The sequence below is a fragment of the Lutzomyia longipalpis genome, chromosome 1 (genome assembly GCF_024334085.1).
Source record: "Lutzomyia longipalpis isolate SR_M1_2022 chromosome 1, ASM2433408v1".
NCBI lineage: Eukaryota > Metazoa > Arthropoda > Insecta > Diptera > Psychodidae > Lutzomyia > Lutzomyia longipalpis.
Genome location: NC_074707.1, coordinates 31,473,406 through 31,496,776, shown reverse-complemented (window position 1 = coordinate 31,496,776; position 23,371 = coordinate 31,473,406). Strand labels below are relative to the sequence as shown.

Here is a 23,371-nt window from a genome sequence, read left to right as displayed (position 1 = left end):
AATTTTGAAAATTTCAAATATCTTTTTTTTATTGAAATACTTTCGATTTAAGATAATAAACTAGTATAAAATTATATGACCTTTTTTCGGCAATTAGAAAATTTCTTGTAATCAAAATTATGGTTTTTCTTATGTTTGATCACAATTTAATCTTTGTGGAAAATCAAGAGAATTCCTGTTAAAAAAAACATTCTTAAGCACTCACAGGATCAGAACGAAAAAAAATAGAATTTAGCTGAAGATTCCTGTTGGAATTCTTAAGCCTCGAAAGGGTTAAAAAAAAGCAGCAGATTTCTGTAAAAAAAAAAAGACTTTCATTCAGTTCTACATGCGTTTATTTTTTTTGTCCTTGCTTATACAGATTTTATATAATTTATTCAGGCAATTTTTCCAAATTGGAAATCCTAGAATTTCAACATTTTAATTTAAGATGTCCTAGGTCAACTGTAGGCTGGAACAAGTCTTATTGATTCTATATAGCCTAAAAGATATTTGCTATCAGAATAGATGAAAAGACAAAACATTTTTCAATTATCTCTTATAAAAAAGTTTTGGCTTTTATTACCTAAACTTTAGATGAAAAAAAATCGTGTTTTTAGAACAAAAACTATTAAAAGACCACCTTCTTTATTGTCTACAATTTTACCACAAAAAAACGCATAAAATAAGTGTTTCATTATTTTGATAGCAAATTCCCTTTAGGCTGTAATGCAAATTTTTGTTTTAAGAAAAAAATTGCCATACCAGTGTACAATAGATATGTAAGTATATACATTACAGATATCATATCTCTCTTTATTAACGATACACATCCTTCTCCTTTATAAAAACTTCAGTTCCAATACCAGCCCGCAGAGAGATTATTATCGATTAGGTATCTAATGTATGTATATTTTCAATATAGAGTTTAAATTATAAAGAATAATTGATCTAATATTGATATTCATTTGTCTAATCTTCTCATTTATTATTAATAAGAATTCTTAGAAGATATTTTGAGATTGCTAATGTAAAGGAGACCGGGGATAAATGGGTCATTTATGAAAATTTTTTCTATTTCCTGAAAGTTAGTAGATATTCAAATTAATTAATTCCAAACTATTTGAACAGCCTCTAATTATAAAAAATTGCGATTAGTCATGCTTTCAATGAATAAGATTATTATTGTTATAGAAGATGATTTGAAATTCCTTAAATTAATTCTAATTTTTCTAAGAATTTTCAATGCGTCTACTGAAAGTTTTATAATTTTTTTTATTATATATTCAAAATTCGATAATGTCCAATAGGTATCAATCTTGTGTACCACATAATTTTCTTCTACATCTTCGTTACACAAATTTTATTTAAATTTCATAAATAATTTTATCCAAAATACTAGACACTTTTATCTTCGGTCTCACCTACTCTTTAATCGTTGTTGAAAATAGCATATTTTTTTTTTGCTAAAATCATCAATCTGGTCATATCGGTATTTTTTTTGTCTAAAATTTATGTTCTTTCTTGATTTTGAAGATATTGGCGAACGTGATGCAAATATTTTAGTATACATAAGTATTCTTTTTTTTTTCACATAAATTCAATGAGAAACTTCTTCTCTACTAAAAGGTAGAAGATTGAAGATATATTTAATAAGTATTATGAATAATAATTGTCCTTTTCTCTATAGGATCGCAACCAATTACATACGATCATTTTCTTTGCTATTTTGTCTGCTCACGTCCACTTTGCTTTTTTATAGAATTCATTTTTTTGTATTGCAAAGGCCAAATACGCTCAAGGCGTATGTTGAAAGAAATAAATTATAGTAACATACACTCAACTATACTAGAGCGATCCAGGACCACTTGCATATTGACAGCTGCCCACAACACTTTGTAATACTTTTAAGTTATACCCCCAATATATATTTTTCTTCTCAATATAATCACAATTGTATCTATGTAGATGTTGAGCCATCACCGCATCATCGAGATTGGCATGAACTTGCAACACTCATTGTTGAGAAACCCGACTGGAGACTTGTCATGGATCCTTTGTAGTTTGCCGAGCTGAGAATTTCATAGTGGTACATAACATGAGCCACTTTGTCTGTTGATGGTGAGCAAGTCCACTGTAGGATGTAAGTGCCAGCAGTTGTCATTACATGAGAACCTTGTACACTCTCCCGATGACGACAAAGTAAAGTTGGTTCCTCCTTAAAAAACGTTTTTCCCTCTTCCAGATTCGAACTATCAAACACAGAAGTGTAAAGATCTGCAAAATTAAAAAAAATGAAGAGAAATTTTATATTTCCTGTCATAGTCATGAGATTAAGGCAAATTACCTCCAGTTTGACAAATTGTCTCCATCGTACGAAATACTGTGAAGTAAACATCCACATTGAGGACATCAAAGTCCCAAGTCAGTACACTCTTCGGATCATCATTTTTTATCACAAGCTCAAAGAATTGATTTGCCCTCAAATCCATTGATTTATACATATCCTGATGCGGATGGGGTGCCTTCTCTTCTCCATTTCCCTCATTTTCAAGAGCACTTTTGTAGAGACTCTTCGGCACTAAGCCACCTTCATGAACTAATGTCTGAAAATATCAATAAAATCCGCATTGTAATTTTCATTAGAAGCTGGTTTTTAAATTAATTTTGTGCAATATTTCAGAAAAATAAATATGAAGATTTATTTTTTTATAAAAAAAATTAAGAGAACTTTAAAAAATCAATCTACAATGTATAATAAAATTTTGAAATGAGACAAAAAGGCCAAAAGAATTCTTTTAACATTTTACTTCAAGCATTACTCTCCTTTGAAATAAAGGATGAATTGAATACCTACTTAAAAATTAATACTAGAGAAATAAAAAAAATGATTTTCCGCCTTTTTCTCTCATTTCCAATAACGCAAACTTAAAATTGAATAAAATGAATTTTCCTTTTACATACACCATTGAAATATTTCCTGATAAAGACTAATAATTTCAAATAAATTTTGATCTCTTGATGAGAATAAATAACTATATCTGTCCGGAAGCGTTAGCCAAGGATCAGTCCAAAGGAATCCTTAATGTCCCGGAAGGCTATAGCGTTCTACATTCATCAATTGAATTTTCATAAGCAACCAAATAAGAAAAAAAAACTATTTATAAGAAGTATTTCAACAGCTTTATGGTTAACGACTGCATTTCAACGACTGAATGGTTGTTGTTTGATGTTAGGATGTAAATTTTCCCCCGATTTTACACTCATAGCATTGAAGCGCTTTTTTTGTAATTATTACAAAGATTTGCTATTTTTTTCTCAAGCTCTATTAATATATTTACAATGACTTTTATAAACAATTTTAACAAGAAATCCCGGAAATTGTCGAATATCGTTTTTTTTTTGTTAAAGAATCTCCGTAATTTAGTTAAGATAAATGCCTATTTAAATTTTTTAGAGGAAACTGGAAAGGAATTGCGTAAGAGAAACAAGCAAAGTTTAAAGGCAGGTACATGTAAAGTTTGTTCTAATAATAAAACTTTGCCTTATAAGAGCAGAAGAGAAACTAATAAAAAAAATTATCCATGTTCATTCCATGCTTCCTCTGTAGTCTAAGCGAATAACTATTAAGTTTTATAACTAATAAAATAAGTACTAATTGAGAGCTTCAAGCAACTTGTAGCTTGAAATTTATAAAAACATGATACAGCTAAATCCCAATAATTAAATACCATGAGGGCATGAATTAATGACTTTATGCAATATGTACCTATTTAAAATGCATCAAAATGTAAACAATTACAACGTAATACGAAATTGAATTGTGATGATTTAGAGGTAACTACTGTGTATAAATTATGAACACAAAAGCCCCAAAATTAGTTGTTTCAATATAAAAAAATTAAAAGTAATGCTGCAACATTTCTATGAATGACCGTGCAGTTCTTTTGTGAAGGGTTTACATCTAACGAAAAATAAATTCTAATCTTCAAACATTTTCGCAATAAAAAATTAAAAACTATGGTTTTTTTTTTAAACTGCATCACAAGACCGATTTAGCTGTGTTTTTTTAAAACAAAAATTAATTAAATATTGAACCTGATCTTACGAGGTCGTTGCTGAAAAAAAAGCTTAAATTGCAATACACCAAATATTACGCAATTCATTGAACTTTCATCATGCCCACATGCTTATGTTTTTCTCTTTATTTGCTTTACACGAATTTTCTTTTAAAATACGCTAGCGTGTGAGTTTACATATTCAATTAATTTCAATTAAAATGAGATAAATTACAAAAGTATTAAACATAAAACAAATACTACCAATTGATATAAAACAATAATTCAATAATACATAAACTTTGCTGATTTTAAACACGAAAAAATGGAATGTTCTTCTTATATTTTCTTTTTATAGTTAATAAAATTATTTAAAGAGCATTTTCGTAGCAATAAAATTGAATGCCTGTACTTTGAATCATAAATATTTTGTATATAGGTTACTAATCCCACATTATTGTTCACTATACAGGGACTTTTTGCAAAAATGTGTGAAATTGAAATCTTGAATATGGGACACGGTGATATATTTATTAAAAACTATTATATTGTATGAATATTATGTATTGAAAATTACGATAGCTTCACTTCTTACACAGTTACAAGATAGAGTGTAACAACGTGTGTAGAAAGTCGTTGATATCATCCCGAAACCATTAGTTGGAAATCCAGTCTAATAAAAAGTATAATAAATAAATTAATTAAAATCCCCAATCATGTATACCACTCCGTTTTTTTTAGAGAGCACTACGAATTATATATTAATAACGCAGCTAAAGAAAAAAAATCAAGTAGTAGCAACATTTAGCTCATATAAACAACTTGTAATGCTTTATCTTACTGTGCAAGGTCCACCGAGGAAATCGGGAATTATTTCAGACGGTAAGTAGCGTTCAAGACCATCATCGGGGAAGAGACAATTCTGCCCGCCATAGAACAGGAATTTCGAGCGAGTGTTTTCATCTAAAAAAAAATAATAAATCATCATGAGAGGAAAATCATGTAAAACAAAAAAAAAACATGAATAACTCACCGATAAATGTAGAAATAAGAGTCCACAGAATGGGAAAGACCCGTGGGGCGCGAACAATAAGTACCCTCCCCATTGTTTCAGGGTAATTTTTCTCAACAGTCTCAATGATGTTCAAGAGTGCTTTCACACCGGGTCGCCACAAATGACGCATCGAGAGACCTTCGAGATCCACGAGCAGACACCATGTGCTAACAGGTTTCTCAAGTTCTTTCGTGCTGTCGCGCATTAATTGCAATCCCTCTTCGCAAATGTGAAGAGTCAACCGGAGAAGGCCCTCTTCACCAATTGACTTGAGCAATCCCTTCACATCCATATGCCCCAAACGCAACACATACAGCGGTCTACCGTCTCTATCGCGATGATGCCATCCACCCGGGAAGTGCTTGGCAACCACAGGTGGTTGCTTGTACAGCTGCAAAATGCGATCAATGTCATTTTCTTGGCGCCATTTCAGAGAATCCTGCAGCATTTGATATGATTTTTCAACGTTAAAATCTCTAGCTCGCAAAAAGCGGCAAATCATTTGGTGATCCGGTGTCTGATATTCATTCTTCTCCTTGAGCAGAGCTTCCAGCTCGACCAATTTAGATTCCTGTAGTGGAGTCATCTCTCCGAGATTCTTCGAAATGTATTCATCATCTAAACTTGCTGAATCTTCCTTTTTCAACATTGAGCTGGTTGTTTGGAGTTTAACAGATTCAGCATCAGCACTATCGGCATCATTGGCATCCAAGCTCGGCCATCGTGGCACATGTGAAATGCCCTCTTGCTTCAATTGACCAATAAAATATTCAATAATCTCCTTGCCCTTAAGTGTTGTCTGTGTGTACTGCTTCATCCCCATCTTCTCCATGGAATGTTCAAAGCCAAAGAAGTTTTTAATATCAAGCGTGGCTGATTGATCGAAGCATGTCCAACTGGGATTTTCAGGATGCGCATAGTACCTGTTAATAAATAAATGAATGAATGAATGTTTGTCTGTGAGTTAATACCTATTTATTTTGCTTACCTGCAACGCTCAAAAATTTCAATTCTCGATGCAAAGGTCTCATTGGTGGCTTCGATGTTAAGGGTCCTTGCCCTCATGTCCAGTGAATTGTGTTGGATGAAGAAGACAAAATCCAATCCAATTAGCTTCTTAAATAAATAAGGAGCATCGACAGCTAATTTACAGCGCCGCTTTGTCTCCCTTTTCGCTCCTCCGTCCAGTTCTTCGTCCTCAATGATTTCACAATCAAGGACAATCGGCATTTGGGGACATTTTGGAAACCGTCGTTCGTAGGCCTACAGGCGTGGGAAAGGTCACAGAAAAAACATTTTCATTATTCATTGCAAAACAGACACCACATTATTTCTTTTTATCTTCTTTTAGCTGCGTAATAGACGAGATTTTTCTTTATTAATTAATGGAATTTAATCTCACTGACTCTCTCTAACTACAATATCACTCTATGTAGTGCAAGAAAGTCACTGGCCTTGGTGAAAAGATTTCCGCGTTTTATTGCGAATTTACAGCTGCATGAGTCTGTTATTCTTCTCATTGAATATTATATCAAATACATGATAATATAGTTAGGCTGGGGGAAAGGTTAAAAGGGCAGGCTATTTCGCGATTAAAAGGCAAAACTTTATAATGAAAAAATATGCCAAAAAACACCCACTTACAGCCATAACTAATTCAAAGGGATATTTATAGACCCGGACGGGTGATTGATATTTTTGCACCATTTCACACAACTAACTTTATCACTTTTTCTCAATTGAATGAATTGAAAACCTTGTTTTTTGTAATATTAAATGAAAAGTAATTAAATTGGAAATTACGGAAAAAACTTTTTCATGACACTTCTATTCCATAAATTATAGCAACATGAAGTTTGTAAAATGTTTCATCAAGTATTAATTTGAAGTTTGATGCATTCATATTTTCCGGAATACACGGGAAAAAAAGATATGTTGTTACTTTATGTGTTATTTTTAGTGAGAATTTTCAATTTTTCTCAAAAATACTTCAAAAATCTGAAACAAATTGCTACAATTTCATAGGCCAATAGACATCTTGTAAGAAAACAATGTGAAAAAGAATTTTAAATTCGTCAAAACTGTTTTTTAACAGTGTACTTGAGGAAATAAAAAAGTGTACTGACGAACGTGTGCAAACTTCACGTTGCTCCGTCAATCCTTCATTTTGTTTTTTCGTGAAATTGCAGAAGAAAATTTGAAGAAAGAAAATCCCCCCGAAGCAGTAGCTGCATTATCATTTCCACATAAATTGTATGAGTAGAATATGTCTAAACACCTGGTCTTCATGTGTACATAGCTATGGCTGCGACGAGAAAGTTGCAAGGTGAGAAAAAAGCGCAAGAATTGTGAGACGTCGCAAAGTGGGGTTGCAATTTTTTTTTGTACTCCACAAGAGTTGATTATCTGACAAATTTTCCATCGTGGATGTGTTTACGATTGCAAATACCCCCATAAATACAACATAATGGGGCACTTGGAAGTGGTAGAAGCATATCTTGGCGGGACGCGCCCGCTGCGTGTGTGTGCCGCCGTTGTGAAGAAAAGGTGTTCCGGGGGGAACTTTTTGTTCTTCTCACAGAGGGAAATGATGGTACAAAGCGAACGCGCTTCCTCTCGGCGAATAAAAAATCTCCTCAAGAAGCCGCATTTTATGTTGCTAATTGAACCCTTTTCTCTCTCTTCTTGATGGTTTGCAGGAGAAATAGACAGATGCTTGAAAAAGGTGACTGAGGGGGTGGAAACATTCGAGGATATTTGGCAGAAGGTACATAATGCCACAAACAGTAATCAAAAGGTGAGTAAATGCCATTTCTTCCATCCACATAACATATTATTATGCATGATAATATGTAGGCAGGCTGCTGCTGTGTATAGTGTGCAAAATACGAGAGAATTTTCGTGGCTTATCTAATCTGAATTGCCGACTCTCTCCCAATAAATGCTGAAGAATGAAGAATTTATTATGAATATTGCGTTGCAGGAGAAATATGAAGCTGATCTCAAGAAGGAAATCAAGAAGCTGCAGCGATTGCGCGATCAGATCAAATCTTGGATCGCATCGGCTGAGATTAAGGACAAAAATGCCCTGCTGGACAACCGGCGGCTCATAGAGACCCAAATGGAGCGCTTCAAGGTGGTGGAGCGCGAGACAAAAACCAAGGCGTACTCAAAAGAAGGTCTTGGGGCCGCACAGAAATTAGACCCCATTCAGCGAGTAAAGGAGGAGACGAGCACATGGCTAACAGCTTCAATATCCAACCTGCAAATCCAGATTGATCAGTACGAGAGTGAAATTGAATCCTTGCTGGCAGGTAAAAAGAAGCGTCTCGACAAGGATAAGCAGGATCGAATGGATGAGCTGCGTGCAAAGTTGGATCGTCACAAGTTCCACATAACAAAACTCGAGACAATTCTGCGGCTACTGGATAACGATGGTGTCGAAGTGGAGCAAATACGAAAAATAAAGGACGACGTTGAGTACTACATTGAATCATCACAGGAGCCGGACTTTGAAGAGAACGAATACCTCTACGACGATATTACAGGATTGGATGAGGTGGAACTGTCCGGTACAGGCATTGCGTCGTCCGCAACGACGGACAGCAACAACAGCAATGATACTGGTGGGTCGCCAAGTAGCATGACATCTGGCACGAGTCCTACACAGTCGCCGGCGCTCAATTGTAGTACCGCCACCACCCACAATCACAGTGCAGATTCCGCCACGGCAGATTATGCGTTGGCTAGCAGTGAAAAGAGAGGCAGCAAGGATGCCACAAAGGTGACACCGGTTAAACCTACAGCTGTGCGGATGAACAAGATTGATCTGAGCTCGTCGGCAGCGACATCGGGAGCCGTAGCGACACTCCCGATGCCCGGTAGCGGGGTAAGCACCAATTCCACGGCAAACAGTACTACACTGACAAGCAGCAGTTCTGTCGGCGGTTCAACGGTGGCTGCCCAGCTGAAGGAGGGTATTCAGCCTCCGTGTAAAAATGTGTGTTCAACGCCAAGCAAAAATATCCCATTGCTACCATCGGCGTCATCACTGGTCTCCTCTGTCACGTCATTATCCTCCCAGCCGCCAGTTGCAGTTCCAGCCACACCTTCAATGGCTTTTGCTGTCGTTGCCAAACATAATACATGTAAGTGCTGCACTTCCTTCTACACATTATTGTTCAATTGCTTTAATCTCCAATCTCATTTCAGCACTAATGGAGAATGGTCCTGTTCACCAGATGCCATCATATTCCACGGCAACGTCTTCGGTGGGTCTTCTCTCGGCGCTCACAAGTAGCCATCAGTCTCAACCGACTAATATTCCACAAAATCAAAGTAATTTTATTACTCTTTTGAGGATATTTTTCTTTATCAAATTAACTCTTTTATTCTCTGTTTTTAGGCATCTCATCGACAGGTAGTGTCGCACCTCCGCAGATCCCGAATAGTAATTTGATTCATACTAATTTAACGGCCGCATCTGCCTCAGAAGGCATTTTCATCAATAGTACTGTGAGCAGCAGTAGCAACAGTACAAACTGCGTCTCACCCAGTCACTCGATTACTGCTAGCAGGTAAGTTTTGTTTTAGCTGTAAAAAGGATTTTATTTAACACTTTTGTGTGTTTTTTAGAGCATCTCCGGGACTGCTTTCGCCGCAGCAACAAATGGTGAATGGTCCAAGTATGAATCTGAAGAACGCACCCGTCTCATCGAACTCTCTGGTAGCATCGGTTGTAGCCGCAGAAGTGGCGTCTGATTCAATGTCAACACTGAAAACAATGGCACAAGAAGCGATCTCCCGGGCTGGTTTGTCTACCGTGGCCCAATCATCGGTGTCCGTGACGGGAAATATGTCGTCTGGTTCCATAGCACCCACTATGACAACATCAGCCGTTGGCCAATCGGCTGTTACATCCACCATTCTACCGCAGCAACAGCAACTGTACGTGGACTCGGTAACGGGGGTACCAGTCCTTGCGACAGCTACGAATGGACCCAATGTGAATGTCGCCAATGTTGTGACGAGTAGTATTAAAAATTCGGGAACTAATGAGGCGCACATACCGCCGCTGCTCGGTGTTGCTCCACTGGGACCGTCACCACTGCAGAAAGAGCATCAGTTACAGGTAAAAATAAAAATTTAATAGTCATTTTTTTGCATCCTGAATACATTTAAAAAATCTTTAATCTTTTCCTGTTTTTGTAGTTCCAAATGATGGAGGCTGCTTTCTATCATTTGCCAACGCCGAGTGATTGTGAGAGATTAAGGACATACCAGCAGCGACAGCCAGTGCAGACTCCACAACATTATCCGCAGGTATGATTTTCTTGTGAAAATAAATTTATTATGCCTTTTTTTAATTAAATAATTTAATTTTATTGTTTTTTGCAGAATCAACTGCCTCATTCTGACACTGTTGAATTTTTCCAACGATTATCACCCGAGACGTTATTCTTTGTCTTTTACTACATGGAGGGGACAAAAGCTCAATATTTGGCAGCCAAGGCTCTGAAAAAGCAAAGCTGGCGTTTTCACACAAAGTACATGATGTGGTTTCAGCGTCACGAAGAGCCCAAAATTATTAATGAAGAATACGAACAGGTGAGTTGTGCAAAAAACAAGCGAAAAAAAGGTGGTTAAATGAAGGGAAAAATTCGCACAAGCGTTAAATGCAGAAAGCATGCATTTTTGTTTTTGTTGAAAAATACAAAAATTTTCATTCAAATATTTTCCACAGGGTACGTACATCTATTTCGATTATGAAAAGTGGGGGCAACGAAAGAAGGAGGGATTCACATTTGAATACAAGTACTTAGAAGATAGGGACCTGAATTGATAATGTGGTTGGGAAGAGATTCACGATTTAAATGCCACACCGTTGATTCAGTTGGAGAAATCTCCAAGAAAAAAACCTGCACACAACAACAACAACAATTCAGGATATTGTGAGCGTGTCAAAGATGCTGGACGTGAAAAGGTGAAATTCCGACATTAATGGAACATTAAAAAAAAGAGGTAAATATGTATTGGTTAAATTTTTCAAACAATAAAACAAAACAGATGTAAAAAAAAAAAAGCAACAACCTACTCCCTGTGTGAGAGAAGAGACAGAATACTACAAAAAAAATCAATTGTTTAGTGAACAAACGAGAATGTGTAAAGAGAGCGAGAGAAAATAATGATAACACTTAAATGCGACAATTCAACAATTTGATCAGTGATAGAAACAAAAACATTTTTTATACCGATATATAAAATATATTTAAAAAATATAAATAGCGACAAAATACATCCCAATTACTGTTGCAGCAATGTCGACAAGGTACACAGTTTTTATGAAGAAATCTCTGATAGGAAAAAAAACGAAACAAATAAAAGAAACGTAAGGACAATTATTGCCGGTAAAAAAGCGTGTAGATTGTTTCACAACAATCTAATTCAATGATATAAAAAGCACAGAAATAAACTACTAAAAACATAAAAGTTCCCCGAATTAGCACACAATTTTAATTACTCGCTGTATTTGACTCATTGTGTAGGTCTAATGTTGTCGGTTGTCTGTAGTATTGTTAAAATCTCAACTTTTCGTTGAATCGAATTGCAATCCGGATCTTTCATTTGGTCCAGTCTTGAGAAAAAAAATAGTTTTCTTGGTTTGAGTATAAATTGTCGAATATTGATTATTAGTTTATGTTTTAAACTCATCCCAAATGATCAAAATTTTCAATTAAATTCCCTTTAGGCTATATCTTCAGCTTCATTTATTGCTAAAGAAAAGCGTAGAGCCAAAGACATTGATTTTCATTTACAATTTTGGTGTAAAAATCAGTTTTTGTGAATTAAAAGCAATCACATACGGATATCATTGTAAATGCATTTTATTAATCTAATTTTTCGAAATATAAAGAATTGTGTGCTTAGCTCGGGGGATACTACCTATAGAACAACAGAAATTAATCCATTTACATTGAACACTGTCAAAAAGTTGCGTTTTATCTTTTCCAGTTTATACACACAGACCTCGATGTTCAATGCAAACGAAAGAGGAATTAATTACAGTGAAAAAAAAAGATGCAAAAAAATTGAAAACCAAAAATAATATTTTTTTGTTCAAAATTGTCTAAAAGAAAATGCTATGATATTCAAATTTTAAACATAAAAATAATACATTATTGAGGAAAAAAAAACCTTTTGAAAACTCAGTGCATAATGAATGGTAAATGAAAATGTTAAAAAAAGAATGTATTTATTAATAAAAGAAAAAATTCAAACAGAGAAAATGTGTTCTGTGAAGAAAAGAAAAACAAGGAGACGAGACCGAAAAAAAAACAGATGATGGAGACCTTAAAAAAATAAATAATGTAATTAAAGTGCATTTAAATGAAACAGTTGATAAGGAGTTAATTTGTAAAATGATAAATGAATCTGAAAATTTTAGAATTTGATTCCGTCTCTTGTTAAACTCATTTATTGCATGCAAAGTAAAAAAAAAAGAGAGAAAATACTTAGAAATATCTCACAAAATCGCGCTTTTTTCAATTTATAAAACTCACATTACCCCCTCCTGGATTTGTCTCAAAAAAGCAGTAGCAGTAAAAGAAAAAAACATGCAAGTTTATCTAAAAAAAACTAAATGATTGATGGAGATCCTTTTCCATGGATCTTTCCAGGCAGTAAAAATAAACATAAGAAGAAAAAAATGAGATGATTTGTTTGAAAAATCCCCCTCAAGTCCCAGCGTCCTTTTTGTCATCGAAATAGTGTGTAAAGTAAGGGAGTTATAATACAAAAAACATACAATATGTGTATACCGTGTTTTTATGTGTCCCCTCATATTATTTACAACCTATTTTAGGTGTCGAAAAAAAAATAAAAATTTTGTAATTGTATATTCAAAGCATTCAAAGTAACTTTGCATTAATGCTCCACCAATTGCAGCTGAATGAAGAATTGGAAGTCTCTCTGATTGGTTGATAAATTCATTAAGAGTGTTGCTTCGATGCAAAGTTAGTTTGAATAGATATTTTATAACAATTCTCAATTTAAATTGTCTATAGTGGAATAAACATAAAAATGCGGTATACTTTAAAATTTTCATTATCTTAACACATTCAACGACAGGAACGATATTATCTCGTTCGCCAGAGTGTAGGAAACTCCTGATTGGGGCTAAAAGGAAAAAAAGAAGAAATCCTTAATCGCATGCTTCAATAAAGTGTCGAGGATTTATGTTTATGTTGGCCTCTCATTTAAATTTACATAAAAAACATTGTCCTGGCAGTGAATGTGTTAATAGAAATTGGTAGTAATTTCAAGTAGCTCACAGGAGGAGCCAGGAAAATTGCGCCCCTCTGACGATTACATACTTTTCTGTAGTATGAATTTGACACACAATATGAGGAAAAAAATGAAGTAGGTAATTAATTGGAATTACCTTAAGATTTAACAAGATATATAAATTGATAAGGATGCAAGTTAAGATGGAGAAAAGCAAAATGAGCGCATTTTTATAATGCAAAAATACAACACTAATGTAAAGAAAAAAAGTAATTAAATAATTAATTTACTTTCCAGACATCTTGTCATGAGATTTTTTTTTGGCAATGAACATTTGCCTGATTGCTTCCTTTTTTTGGATTCTCCTGAGAGCCCATTGATAACAGAAATAATTTTCTAAAAGGGAAAAGGGTCGGGGAACTCGTCTACAGTCTTTGGGAAGAACGTAATTCAAATATGTACCAAATTAAATTGTAAATGAATTTGAAAGATTCTGATAAAAATCTCTTCTTTTCTAACAATCTTAAAAGATTGTTGTAAGATTTTGACGGTTAAAAAAAAAGAATGTTTTGTTTCGAAAAAGGAGAAAAATCTTCAGTCATGGAAAAGTAATTTTCCTTCAAAACCTTGATTCAATAAATAAATCAAATATTAAAATCTTGTAAGATTTTTCCCAGAATATACCAAAAATCTTATAACTGGCGAATTGTACGAAAAGAAAATGAAAAGATTTATACCAGAATCCACTCCAAAATCAATCTTTCAAAGACGAATTCAAAGTCCAGGAAAATTCTCCAAGAGATGCCCCACAAGAGGAAAAGAACACAATTATTTTTTTTTCTTTATTGAGTTTATGCAAACACAATTTGAGAAGTTTTCCCACAAAGAAAGGAAAACCTGCCAGGGAAGCTCAATCAATTTATGCTTCAACCTCAGTTTGCAATTTAGCTAAGAAGGCAGCCTTCTTGTCGGCAACATTCTGCTTGCGCTGCTCCAATGTCAACTTGGCCTTATTCCATCGTTTCTTGGTGACAGGTTTCTTCTCAGCCTTCTTATGGGCTGGATCATCACGGATTGCGGCATGGGCCTTCTTGTAAGTTTCCTCAAGCTATAATAAAGAAAAGAAATAAAAATTAATCTTTCAATCAATAGAAATTAATTTTTCTCGGGAGAAAAGAAGGAATTGTCTGGACTCTTTACAGGAAGTTGAATTTATGATGAGATTTACATTAAACTCCGAACAAAAGCCAGATATTCATATCGTCCCTTTTCGGCACAGCAAGAGCTAAGAGATTGTAGCATTGCTGTAATTTAAGGGACTTCTTTTGCGAAGAAAAAAGGAAGTGGAAGTGACTTACATCATCAGCCCGAATTCCGAGAGAGATGTACTTGCTGAACTGACGCTTGAAGGCCTCATTGTCCTCCTCTTCCAGCATCTTCATGTAGTTGGCAACATGTTGCCCGAAGATGTGGGCACGGTGAACGTCAGCATTGAGAGTCTTGCTCTCTGCACTGTAGCCAGGGAATCGCTTCACATTGTGCGGGATGTTGAGACCACCGTCGACGGCGCCCTTCATGGCCCCGAACACACGAGCTCCTGTTGTGGTGCGACTAAGACCCACATCGAGGAAGCACCGGAAAGCACCTGGCCCGTCCTCCAGGGACTCCACATCGTATGCATCCCCCGTAACCTCAGTGCATCCACTGTAGAGGCTATCGAGTCCCAATTTCTGTAGGATTCGCCTGGCAACCAGCAAACCGGTGCAGTAAGCGGCAGCATAGTTGGTAAGACCCACCTAGAAAGAAAAAGACAATCCGGAACGTTTAGAACCCCACACATGACGTGGCTTCTAACCTCACTTTCACTCACCTTTATACCATACTTGGGCAATTCATGGGAGTAGGCGGCGCACACAATTTTATCACCCTCAATGCGCGAATAGGCAATCTGGCAGGTGATATCCTTGTTGCTGAGGCGCACAATAAGACGATACTTGGGAGTATTGTACTTATTCTTCGTCTGGAACGTCAAGCGTTTCCGGGCATAGTAGTCCGTGCGTCCCTCGCGGCGCCTCTTGAACTTAACTTGGTACCGCTTGAAGTACTGCTTATTCTTCACAACTTTCACAAACCCCTGGATGGGAGGAAAAGGCAGAAAAATCCGTAAAAAATCACAAAAATTTACCCAACAAAATGGCGCTGCGTCCACGTGCAAGTGCAGTTTAGGAAAATTGCAAATACACACAATTCCCCATTAATTCACAGAGTTTCTGCAATTTCCCACAAATCCACATGCCCTTGGACGACAGATACAAAGGGACTGAATTATTTATTTACCATTTTTCACTAAAAATCGGCACTTTCTTTCCCGGACGGCCGAAAAACAGCACGTTTTTTACGGAGAGGGAGCCAAAAAGGGGTAATTCACTGACTGCAAATTCCAGAATCAATGTCTGATTCCGATTTCATGAATTTGATTCTTTATTCTTTTTGTTTTCAAATGGGATTTGAAAGTTTCAAAAAATTCAGTGAAAAGTTGCAGTTTACGTGATTTTTGTTTCATTTTTCTGTGAAAATTTTATTCTCCAAAAAAAAATAAATAATTAAAAGATTTTTTTTTGAAAATTTGGAAAATCGATCATCCCAGCCGTTTTGTAAAAATTCCTTTAGAAGACCTTTTTGTAAAAAAAATTAATTACAAAATTTGTGAATGAAAAAGGTTTATTAGATTCATTAGATTGCATTTTTATATTAAATTTCGACTTTTATAACATTACATATTACATAGAGTTTTTTTTTTGTTGTAACTATACATATTATTATAATTAGTAACAGAAAATTTTAATAAAATAATCCAATTTGCAGCTTCTCTTTGCTAAATTTTAAGCACGATGGCTTCTCATTCCGATAGTTCTTTTTACAAAAAAAAAATAGTAAACGTTCATTTCACTTAATCATTAATTATTTCATACATAGTCATATAATGTCTATATACGGTGTATATGTGAAGTATATAGGGAGAATTCTGTCTTCTTCTGATTTTATTTCTCTTTCACTGTATCCTCCGCCAAAACAACTAATATGTATATAGTAAAAATCGCAATTTAAAATCACAATTATCATAAAATATTTTCCCCTCGTCTTTTTTTTTCTCTATTTATCAAATAATCCTTTAATTTCAGCACAAGGTACACACACGTTCTACGCGTCCTTCACTTATTTTTTGTGTTTTATTTCTACATTACAACTTTTAAAATAATTATTTCATATCGCACTACCGTCTTTGTGGGACTGGGAGACATCGTATGTACGCATGGAGCGAGGAGGGGGAGAGAGGTGCTCAATCACACAACGTAGTCATCGCTGTTGTTGGTCGTTCGTGAGGCAGCTGTTCTAGCCCTGTGATACCTTGCCCGCTCCTGCAATGGCGAAGGGAAGTTGGTATTCGGAATGGCAGCAACGCCAATTCTCAGCATTCTATTTCCCCCACTTGATCGTTCCGCAGCACCAGCAGCTGACTGTTGTTGTGGCTGCCTCTGCTGCCCAATGGTCGATGGAGGGCGTGCAAAAATTGGTCCATCACTGTCATCATCATCCTCACTCCTCAGCGATCCACTCAAATTGGCATTCAAAACATTATTGCTGGACGCTGAGCGTGTGGGAATCCGTATTTGCCTCTCTCCCCTCTCAATCTCACCATCATTCCCACGTGGATTCGAATTGGAATCAGGCAGTGACTGGCGCCTGCTAAAGAGCCTACAAAGATGATGAAAAAAATGTTACTCCATTTAGCATTTCTTTCACAAAATCTCTCGCATGAGGTGAAGCTTCAAAATAAATTTCGCCACAGTCGAAATTATCAAGCTTAAATCATTAAGTGTGCTAAAAAATAATTTCCTTTAAAGGTAAAAATTTAATTTTATCATTTTAAAGTTGATGCTACATCTTTAAAAATTTCTCATGCTAACTAAACACGAGCATTAGTCATTCAAGGTCTCGTAATCTTCTTTTTTTGTTTTGATAAAACGATCCAAACTTGGCATGTTTTTATCTGATGAATGGAACAATGTTTTTTTACTACAAATATACAGAAAATTCATACAGAATACACTATACCTATGTAAGATGACTGAATTTAATTAAATTAGATAAATTAGACGTTAAAACTATATTTTTTCTTCAATAAGATGATCTTCTACTGCCCAAAATGTTCCTTCAACTCACAATTATACGTTAAATGACTTATTTTGTGTCATAAATTTCATGCTCATTATCAGGGTTGAAGGGCACATTCTCGGTAAAATTGAATGACCGCACTCTGCCCACAACATTCCCCTCTGGTCCAAACTTTCTTCCACAACATGGAGTATATTTTATTCGTAACTTACGCGAACATATATGAGTTATTATTAAACAGCAAAGAAACATTCACAAAGCAATTTCCATAAAAGGCATAGGAATCAAAGGTCAATCAATATGTATATTGAAAATGAAAAAAAATAATAGATTACTATTCAATAAATATGTGTCGCATTCGCATAAAATATTATATAGAGGAATTCACGAAAAAATTCATATATCACGCAATTACATAAGATTGAACAAAATTGTAAAAAAAAAATCAATTTTAAAAAATATTCTTTAGTTAAAAAAAAAACATCTAAAGTGATTCATTTTTTACTTTAAAAAAAACCCTCATCGTATCATTTTGAGTGATTTCAGCCAATTGCCTGTCACAGATTAATTTTTTTTTGCGTAAAGAGATAATGTGCAGAAAGGGGCCATGTGATAATAGTAGACGGAACGACGAAACTCGTAGGTTAGGCAAAAGAAAAATATGTAATCAATGGCAAAAAATTACCTGAGGAGAAAGCCCCAAGGACGTCCTGTTGCTTCGTTGAAAACAACCTGAGGTGGCAGATTTGGGACACGATCGAAGGGGTTCACCCTCGGTGTGGGACCACTTGGTGGTGTGTGTGAATCTGCAGCTCGATCCCGTGCGGCAGATCCAAACGTGCCATGGGATGCATTGCCAACGGGATTGAGTAATGGTGTAGTATCATCTACCTCCGATGAGGACATGCTGTCTGATGACGATCGTTGCCTACGTGGGCGTCTTCGTTCACCCCTCCCGAAAACCTTCCGCTTGCAAATGGGGCATACACGGCGATTTTTCGTGAGCCATGGATCAATGCATTTGGGATGATAGGCATGACTGCACGGGAGAAGACGAAGACGCTCACCCTCAATGTAATCCTCGAGACATATTGCGCACGTCTCGTAGTTACATTGCTTCGAGAACTTAATCATTGGTATCTTCCTGAGGACACTACTTGGTAGACGACGGCGACGGAGACGGCGTTGATCACGGATGCATCTGACCACCATAAAGCCGATCATTATAACGAAACACAGCCCCACGACGATGGAGAAGGGCAATATGAGGTGGGTGTTTATGTTGAATGGGAGATCATCGTTGAGCACCAATAGGTATCCGTCTTCATTGAGATAGTTGTACAGGATAATCTTTCCCGTATTCTCACCCACAAACATTGACGGAATAAAAATTTCATCTGGATCCTTGACGGACATCTGTTCCAAATCGTCACTTCCGAGATTGTACACGATAACAGCATCGTAATTGCCCTTTTGGGCATTCTTTATCTTATCCTCGAAGCTGCAATTGTATCGTGCTATGAGGGCAACATACTTTATGGGATGTGAATCATTTTGCAATTTTGGTGGTGGACTAAGAGGTTGACAGCCATTCGTAGGGGTTGCATTGATGGCAACAGCCCGGAGGCCGGGTGAAGAGAAAGATGGACCAAAGTGTGCGGGCATATCGTGAAATTGAGCCACAATTTGATTCACAATCTTCGGATACACAAGAATATCACCCGCAATTTCGCGCACAAGCACCGCCATAGTCAATGTGATCAAGTAGACAATTTCCATTTTGTATATAGATAACTTTGTCCTCTCTGTCACACTTTACTCTTTAGCTTTTCTTATGCTACACCACACAGATTCTCTCCTCTTCCTTGTGTTTTGATGTTTGTGAAAAGAATCTCTCTTCTCTCCCTCAATTGATGATGATGATGCACAGCTTCAGCAACAGAAACGCCGATGTAGTCATAGCAGCTGCACTACACAATCGTTATGGTCACACTCAGCTGTGTGAAGAAGATACGTACGGGGGGTACTCCTCGCTCACAGTCAGCAGCAGCTCCTGCAAATATGAGATTTGGCATGTAAATAAGAGATAATTCCATGGTGTGGGAACCTTTATCACAACTACACAACTTCAAGTTCTCTCTCTATCTATCTACCCATCTCTCTACCTACATAATATTCTTCCTAAACACAAGCAGGAGATATCATTCACTTCACCACATCTTATCGTACAGAATCCTCTTGTCCTTGCTTATACAATGTGATTGCATTGAGGAATTTTATCACTCTTCCTATCATTTTCAACGCAAGCACAACACACATTCTTTCTAAGCCATCTTACCGGAAAGAAAAATTATTAAATAAAACCCATCTCATTTTCCCTTCTCCATTGTGTTTTTCACAGAGCACAGAGGTAGTGAGTCACGACGTCACGGACTGTCTGCACTCTACCTGCTCCAACGAAAACACGATAGGTAAATTGGGAAATACATTCAGCTGCTAAAACTCATGAGCTCGCATTGGAAATACCACAAACATGGCAAATATTGCAAATATTCATTTTCAAGGCAACACAACATAATGGAAAAATGCGTCTATTTTGACATCGCACCCATTTTTTCACACACACCACTTTTTAAAGCAGAAACAGAAAACTTACCCCGTTTAGCAGTTCATGGTGTATTTGCCACGATAAGCCTTGATCCTTTTGCACTAGATTAAGATAATAAAACGCAGCTCTTATGCTATTTTTCGCACAATTTTCCTTCGCACAATTTATTTTATATTTTTATTATTATGGTTGTGAGGGGAACCACACAGGGGGTAATTCATCGTAAGTAGATTCAAGTGTCTGATTCTCATTTTTTCTTTTCCTCCCAAAATTAACAAAAATATTTTTTCTGGGGTTTTTTTAGACACTTTTGCAAGAAAATTTAATAAGAAAAGAGAATAAAAAATGAAGAAAATAATAAATGAAATGCCTTCCATTAGAATACATTATTTCTAGGTATTGAGAAACCCCCACAGAGAAACAGTTGAATCGCGAAAGATTCAAATTTTTCTTCTTCACAAAAATGTCAACCTCGGTGTCAACAAACAAAAATATTTAGAATTTTTTAATCTTTTGCAAAAAACGCGTATTTTTATTATTATTATTAAGTGAATTACTAAAGCAATGAATGAGTCCACCGTGTGTCGTTTGTGCCTCTTCAACAATAATGCCGCATTTAATTTGTTTGATGCGAAAATACAAGAAAATCAAATTATTCAGAAAATTCTTAAATATTTATGTTTTGAGGTAAAAAAAATCTTCAATTATCTCCCAAAATCCTTGTAAAACTGCCACAAATAATACTAAAACTTCCTCTTTGTTGTAGATAAAGGAAGATGATAATCTCCCGAAGGATATTTGTTTGGGGTGTATTGAAAAAATTGAGGCATTTCACAAATTTTACGAAGAGGTAAACAAAAACACATTTTGTTTGTAAATGCAGCGTTTAAACAAAAAAAATCCCATTGCAGGTGGCACAAAACCAATCAATGCTTGCCTATGCTCAAACTCAGGGTAGCCCAGTTATAATAACATCAGCATCTCCAGCAATACTGGATTCCAGTCAAAAATCCATCACAATGGCCCATCATCAGTTGCAGGAATTCATAAAGCTCGAGGACATCAATGCCGGTCAAATTGATTTGCAAAGTTTAAACAATGCCATTGCTTCCAGTGGATCAGTTCCCACCACATTGGCTGTTATAAGTTCCGTCACATTCAACAACGGCACAGCCACGACAAATTATACGATTCAGGAAGTACCACACAACACTCTTCCCATCATCACAACAAGCACGGATGCTGTTGCATCAACAACAAAACCCCCACCAATTGTGGAAGAGTATCATGCAGAAGTTGAGCAGGTACTGCAAAACAATCAACAAGATTCGGAAGTAATAGAGAATCAAAAACATCCAAAAGCTACGTTGCAGTTGCCAACGCGTATCCGGAAGAAGAAGGTGAAAGATAAAATGGAGAGTCCCATTGATGATTGCTCGGATAACTTTGCAAAAGAATTAGCGGATGAAAATGAACTTGCAGATAAAATGGATTTATCTTTGGACAACACTCCACACTTGGAGGAGAGAGAAAATAATGAATCTAAAAGGGACTTTCTGGAGAATATTGAATTTCCTGATTTCCCCAAGAGAATCATTCAAGATAGCAAACTTCTTATTAGAGGAAAACCCCTCATCTCCCTCATGTCTAAATTCTATAGATTAGAATGCGATCTTTGTACCGATGGAAGCAAGAGGTAAACAGTCTTTTAAATTAATTTTATTAAAATACTAAAAGAAACTCTCCCTTTCAGTGGAAAGAAAGGATTTAAGAAATTATCTGTCCTCTGCAATCACTACACAGAATTTCACAATATAAAAGGATACGTTATCTGTTGTGGAGTTAAGTTGATAAAACCTCGAGCAATGGCCATGCACATGGCAAGGCATCTTCAGCCAGAGGCTTTTAGGTACATACCACCATCTATAATAAAAGTTTCTCATAATTTAAGCTTCACCAAGATTTAATATTGTAAAAACAAATTATTTAGATGTCCTGAATGCAGTAAAATGATGACATGCCCGAAGATTTTGCAGTATCACATACAAAATCACCTGCCAGAGGAGAAAAGGCCCCTTGCCTGTCCAGATTGTCCGAGGAGATTTAGTTATAGTAGTGCTCTCGTTGCCCATGCCATTTCACATCAACCGGAAAGCCAGAGAGCAGCACATGTGTGCGATGAATGCGGGAAAACGTAAGACTTATTCATGGTGGATTCATTGCAATTTATTAATGTACAACAAATCCCTAATTTGCAGATTCTCATCTCCTGGACGCCTGTCAACTCACATCAATGTGGCTCATACGAAGCAAGGTGTTAGCTTCGTTTGCCATGTGTGTGCCAAGCAATTTGCCTGCAAGGGGAATCTCACATATCACCTGACAACCCACCAACCTCGTGTCCATCAAGTTCAGTGTCAACAGTGTGGGAAGTGGCTGAAGAATAAACTTTGTCTGCGGAAGCACATGGTGCAGCATTCAATGGTGCGCTTCAAATGCGATCTCTGTGAATATTCAGCACTCAATCGACAGTGCCTGAGGAACCACGTACGGGTTCAGCATACAGATCTCAAGCCCTACTGCTGCTCCCAGTGCGGGAGGGCATTCAAATTGAAAAATACCCTCCTGAATCATATGGTTCAGCATACGGGATTAAAGAAATTCTCATGTCAGTTCTGCAGCCGGACATTTGCTTCTTCCGGAAACTACTACAGTCACCGGAAACGCATGCATCCTCAGGAGCTTGCAGCATACAATAAGAAACGCGAAGAGGAAGAAAGGTGAGAAACATTAATTTAGTATTTATGCTATTACGTGTTTATTTGAATGCTTGTTAATTTTTTTCAGCGTGCTCAGGGCTAAAGCTCTTGCCGGAAAATTATCGTAACAACGTTCACAGCATTTTTCTTTTTTTTTACAACTCCGGACTACGCTTTGATGTAAGTTAAGATTTTTGCTGCCAGAACTTTTTGTCTAACTCTTTAATCGAATATTAAAGAATCTATATCGTCATTGTTCCAATACTATGACAAATTATTTTAAAACATACTCTGAAATTGACCACAAAAACTGCAGCAGAGTCTCCTGGCCAATGAATTCTTGAAGTTTTTCGTGGCAAATATCATTCCGTCTTTAATTTTGTATTGTTTTTTTTTTAACTAAAAACCAGAAAATAAAGTTCTCAATGCAATTTAAACACTCAGACTCTATTGA

At 36.2% G+C, this 23,371-nt stretch overlaps 8 protein-coding genes across 11 annotated transcripts in view; 5 read left to right on the top strand and 3 right to left on the bottom strand.

Annotated features, from left to right (window-relative positions):
* Positions 1 to 23,371, top strand: part of LOC129786110 (replication factor C subunit 4) — a 635,780-nt gene that overhangs the window by 513,163 nt on the left and 99,246 nt on the right. The gene's annotated exons all lie outside the window — the stretch shown is intronic.
* LOC129785980 (extended synaptotagmin-2) overlaps positions 1 to 23,371 on the top strand; it is a 633,447-nt gene that overhangs the window by 510,830 nt on the left and 99,246 nt on the right. The window lies entirely within an intron of this gene.
* LOC129785995 (protein kinase C-like) overlaps positions 1 to 23,371 on the top strand; it is a 501,513-nt gene that overhangs the window by 378,896 nt on the left and 99,246 nt on the right. The gene's annotated exons all lie outside the window — the stretch shown is intronic.
* On the bottom strand, positions 318 to 6,968 carry LOC129786008 (protein real-time). 2 transcript variants are annotated; one of them, XM_055820762.1, is made up of 7 exons: positions 6,736 to 6,952; positions 6,080 to 6,354; positions 5,071 to 6,014; positions 4,879 to 5,000; positions 4,633 to 4,710; positions 2,327 to 2,585; positions 318 to 2,256 (listed from the first exon to the last, which is right to left on the bottom strand). In XM_055820762.1, the coding sequence occupies exons 1-7, from the start codon at positions 6,796 to 6,798 to the stop codon at positions 1,967 to 1,969; spliced, it is 2,031 nt and encodes a 676-aa protein (XP_055676737.1). In that variant the 5' UTR covers positions 6,799 to 6,952; the 3' UTR covers positions 318 to 1,966. The 2 variants fall into 2 exon arrangements, with proteins under 2 accessions (XP_055676737.1, XP_055676738.1); XM_055820763.1 differs by lacking the exon at positions 4,633 to 4,710 and having other exon boundaries at positions 6,736 to 6,968.
* On the top strand, positions 7,239 to 13,672 carry LOC129785979 (CCR4-NOT transcription complex subunit 3). The gene is made up of 9 exons (XM_055820706.1): positions 7,239 to 7,417; positions 7,791 to 7,888; positions 8,075 to 9,239; positions 9,304 to 9,429; positions 9,497 to 9,668; positions 9,727 to 10,222; positions 10,303 to 10,413; positions 10,489 to 10,698; positions 10,835 to 13,672. The coding sequence occupies exons 1-9, from the start codon at positions 7,393 to 7,395 to the stop codon at positions 10,931 to 10,933; spliced, it is 2,502 nt and encodes an 833-aa protein (XP_055676681.1). The 5' UTR covers positions 7,239 to 7,392; the 3' UTR covers positions 10,934 to 13,672.
* LOC129786138 (60S ribosomal protein L5) lies at positions 14,203 to 15,825 on the bottom strand. The gene is made up of 4 exons (XM_055820980.1): positions 15,712 to 15,825; positions 15,245 to 15,508; positions 14,733 to 15,170; positions 14,203 to 14,482 (listed from the first exon to the last, which is right to left on the bottom strand). Exons 1-4 carry the CDS (start codon positions 15,712 to 15,714, stop codon positions 14,294 to 14,296), a joined length of 894 nt encoding a protein of 297 aa, XP_055676955.1. The 5' UTR covers positions 15,715 to 15,825; the 3' UTR covers positions 14,203 to 14,293.
* LOC129786073 (E3 ubiquitin-protein ligase Godzilla-like) lies at positions 16,078 to 20,398 on the bottom strand. The gene is made up of 3 exons (XM_055820876.1): positions 20,207 to 20,398; positions 18,236 to 19,603; positions 16,078 to 17,130 (listed from the first exon to the last, which is right to left on the bottom strand). The coding sequence occupies exons 2-3, from the start codon at positions 19,327 to 19,329 to the stop codon at positions 16,719 to 16,721; spliced, it is 1,506 nt and encodes a 501-aa protein (XP_055676851.1). The 5' UTR covers positions 19,330 to 19,603; positions 20,207 to 20,398; the 3' UTR covers positions 16,078 to 16,718.
* On the top strand, positions 20,637 to 23,354 carry LOC129786010 (zinc finger protein with KRAB and SCAN domains 7-like). Its single transcript, XM_055820765.1, has 7 exons — positions 20,637 to 20,845; positions 20,925 to 21,008; positions 21,070 to 21,854; positions 21,912 to 22,067; positions 22,149 to 22,352; positions 22,417 to 22,938; positions 23,006 to 23,354. The coding sequence occupies exons 1-7, from the start codon at positions 20,723 to 20,725 to the stop codon at positions 23,043 to 23,045; spliced, it is 1,914 nt and encodes a 637-aa protein (XP_055676740.1). The 5' UTR covers positions 20,637 to 20,722; the 3' UTR covers positions 23,046 to 23,354.

Excerpts from the sequence above, each read along its gene's own strand:
- LOC129785979 (XM_055820706.1), top strand. The coding sequence starts at position 7,393 with ATGGCTGCGACGAGAAAGTTGCAAG. Across the intron at positions 9,669-9,726 it reads CACTCGATTACTGCTAGCAG|AGCATCTCCGGGACTGCTTT; the intron begins GTAAGTTTTGTT and ends TGTGTTTTTTAG. Across the intron at positions 10,414-10,488 it reads CTCCACAACATTATCCGCAG|AATCAACTGCCTCATTCTGA; the intron begins GTATGATTTTCT and ends TGTTTTTTGCAG.
- LOC129786010 (XM_055820765.1), top strand. The coding sequence starts at position 20,723 with ATGAATGAGTCCACCGTGTGTCGTTTGTGCCTCTTCAACAATAATGCC. Across the intron at positions 20,846-20,924 it reads TTAAATATTTATGTTTTGAG|ATAAAGGAAGATGATAATCT; the intron begins GTAAAAAAAATC and ends TCTTTGTTGTAG. Across the intron at positions 21,009-21,069 it reads TTCACAAATTTTACGAAGAG|GTGGCACAAAACCAATCAAT; the intron begins GTAAACAAAAAC and ends ATCCCATTGCAG.
- LOC129786138 (XM_055820980.1), bottom strand. Across the intron at positions 15,171-15,244 it reads TGCCCAAGTATGGTATAAAG|GTGGGTCTTACCAACTATGC; the intron begins GTGAGTGAAAGT and ends TTTTCTTTCTAG. Across the intron at positions 14,483-14,732 it reads TCGGAATTCGGGCTGATGAT|CTTGAGGAAACTTACAAGAA; the intron begins GTAAGTCACTTC and ends TCTTTATTATAG.
- LOC129786008 (XM_055820762.1), bottom strand. The coding sequence starts at position 6,798 with ATGGTGCAAAAATATCAATCACCCGTCCGGGTCTATAAATATCCCTTT. Across the intron at positions 6,355-6,735 it reads CCTTTGAATTAGTTATGGCT|GCCTACGAACGACGGTTTCC; the intron begins GTAAGTGGGTGT and ends CCACGCCTGTAG. Across the intron at positions 4,711-4,878 it reads TCCTCGGTGGACCTTGCACA|ACTGGATTTCCAACTAATGG; the intron begins GTAAGATAAAGC and ends ACTTTTTATTAG.
- LOC129786073 (XM_055820876.1), bottom strand. The coding sequence starts at position 19,329 with ATGGAAATTGTCTACTTGATCACATTGACTATGGCGGTGCTTGTGCGC. Across the intron at positions 17,131-18,235 it reads CCTTGGGGCTTTCTCCTCAG|GCTCTTTAGCAGGCGCCAGT; the intron begins GTAATTTTTTGC and ends TCATCTTTGTAG.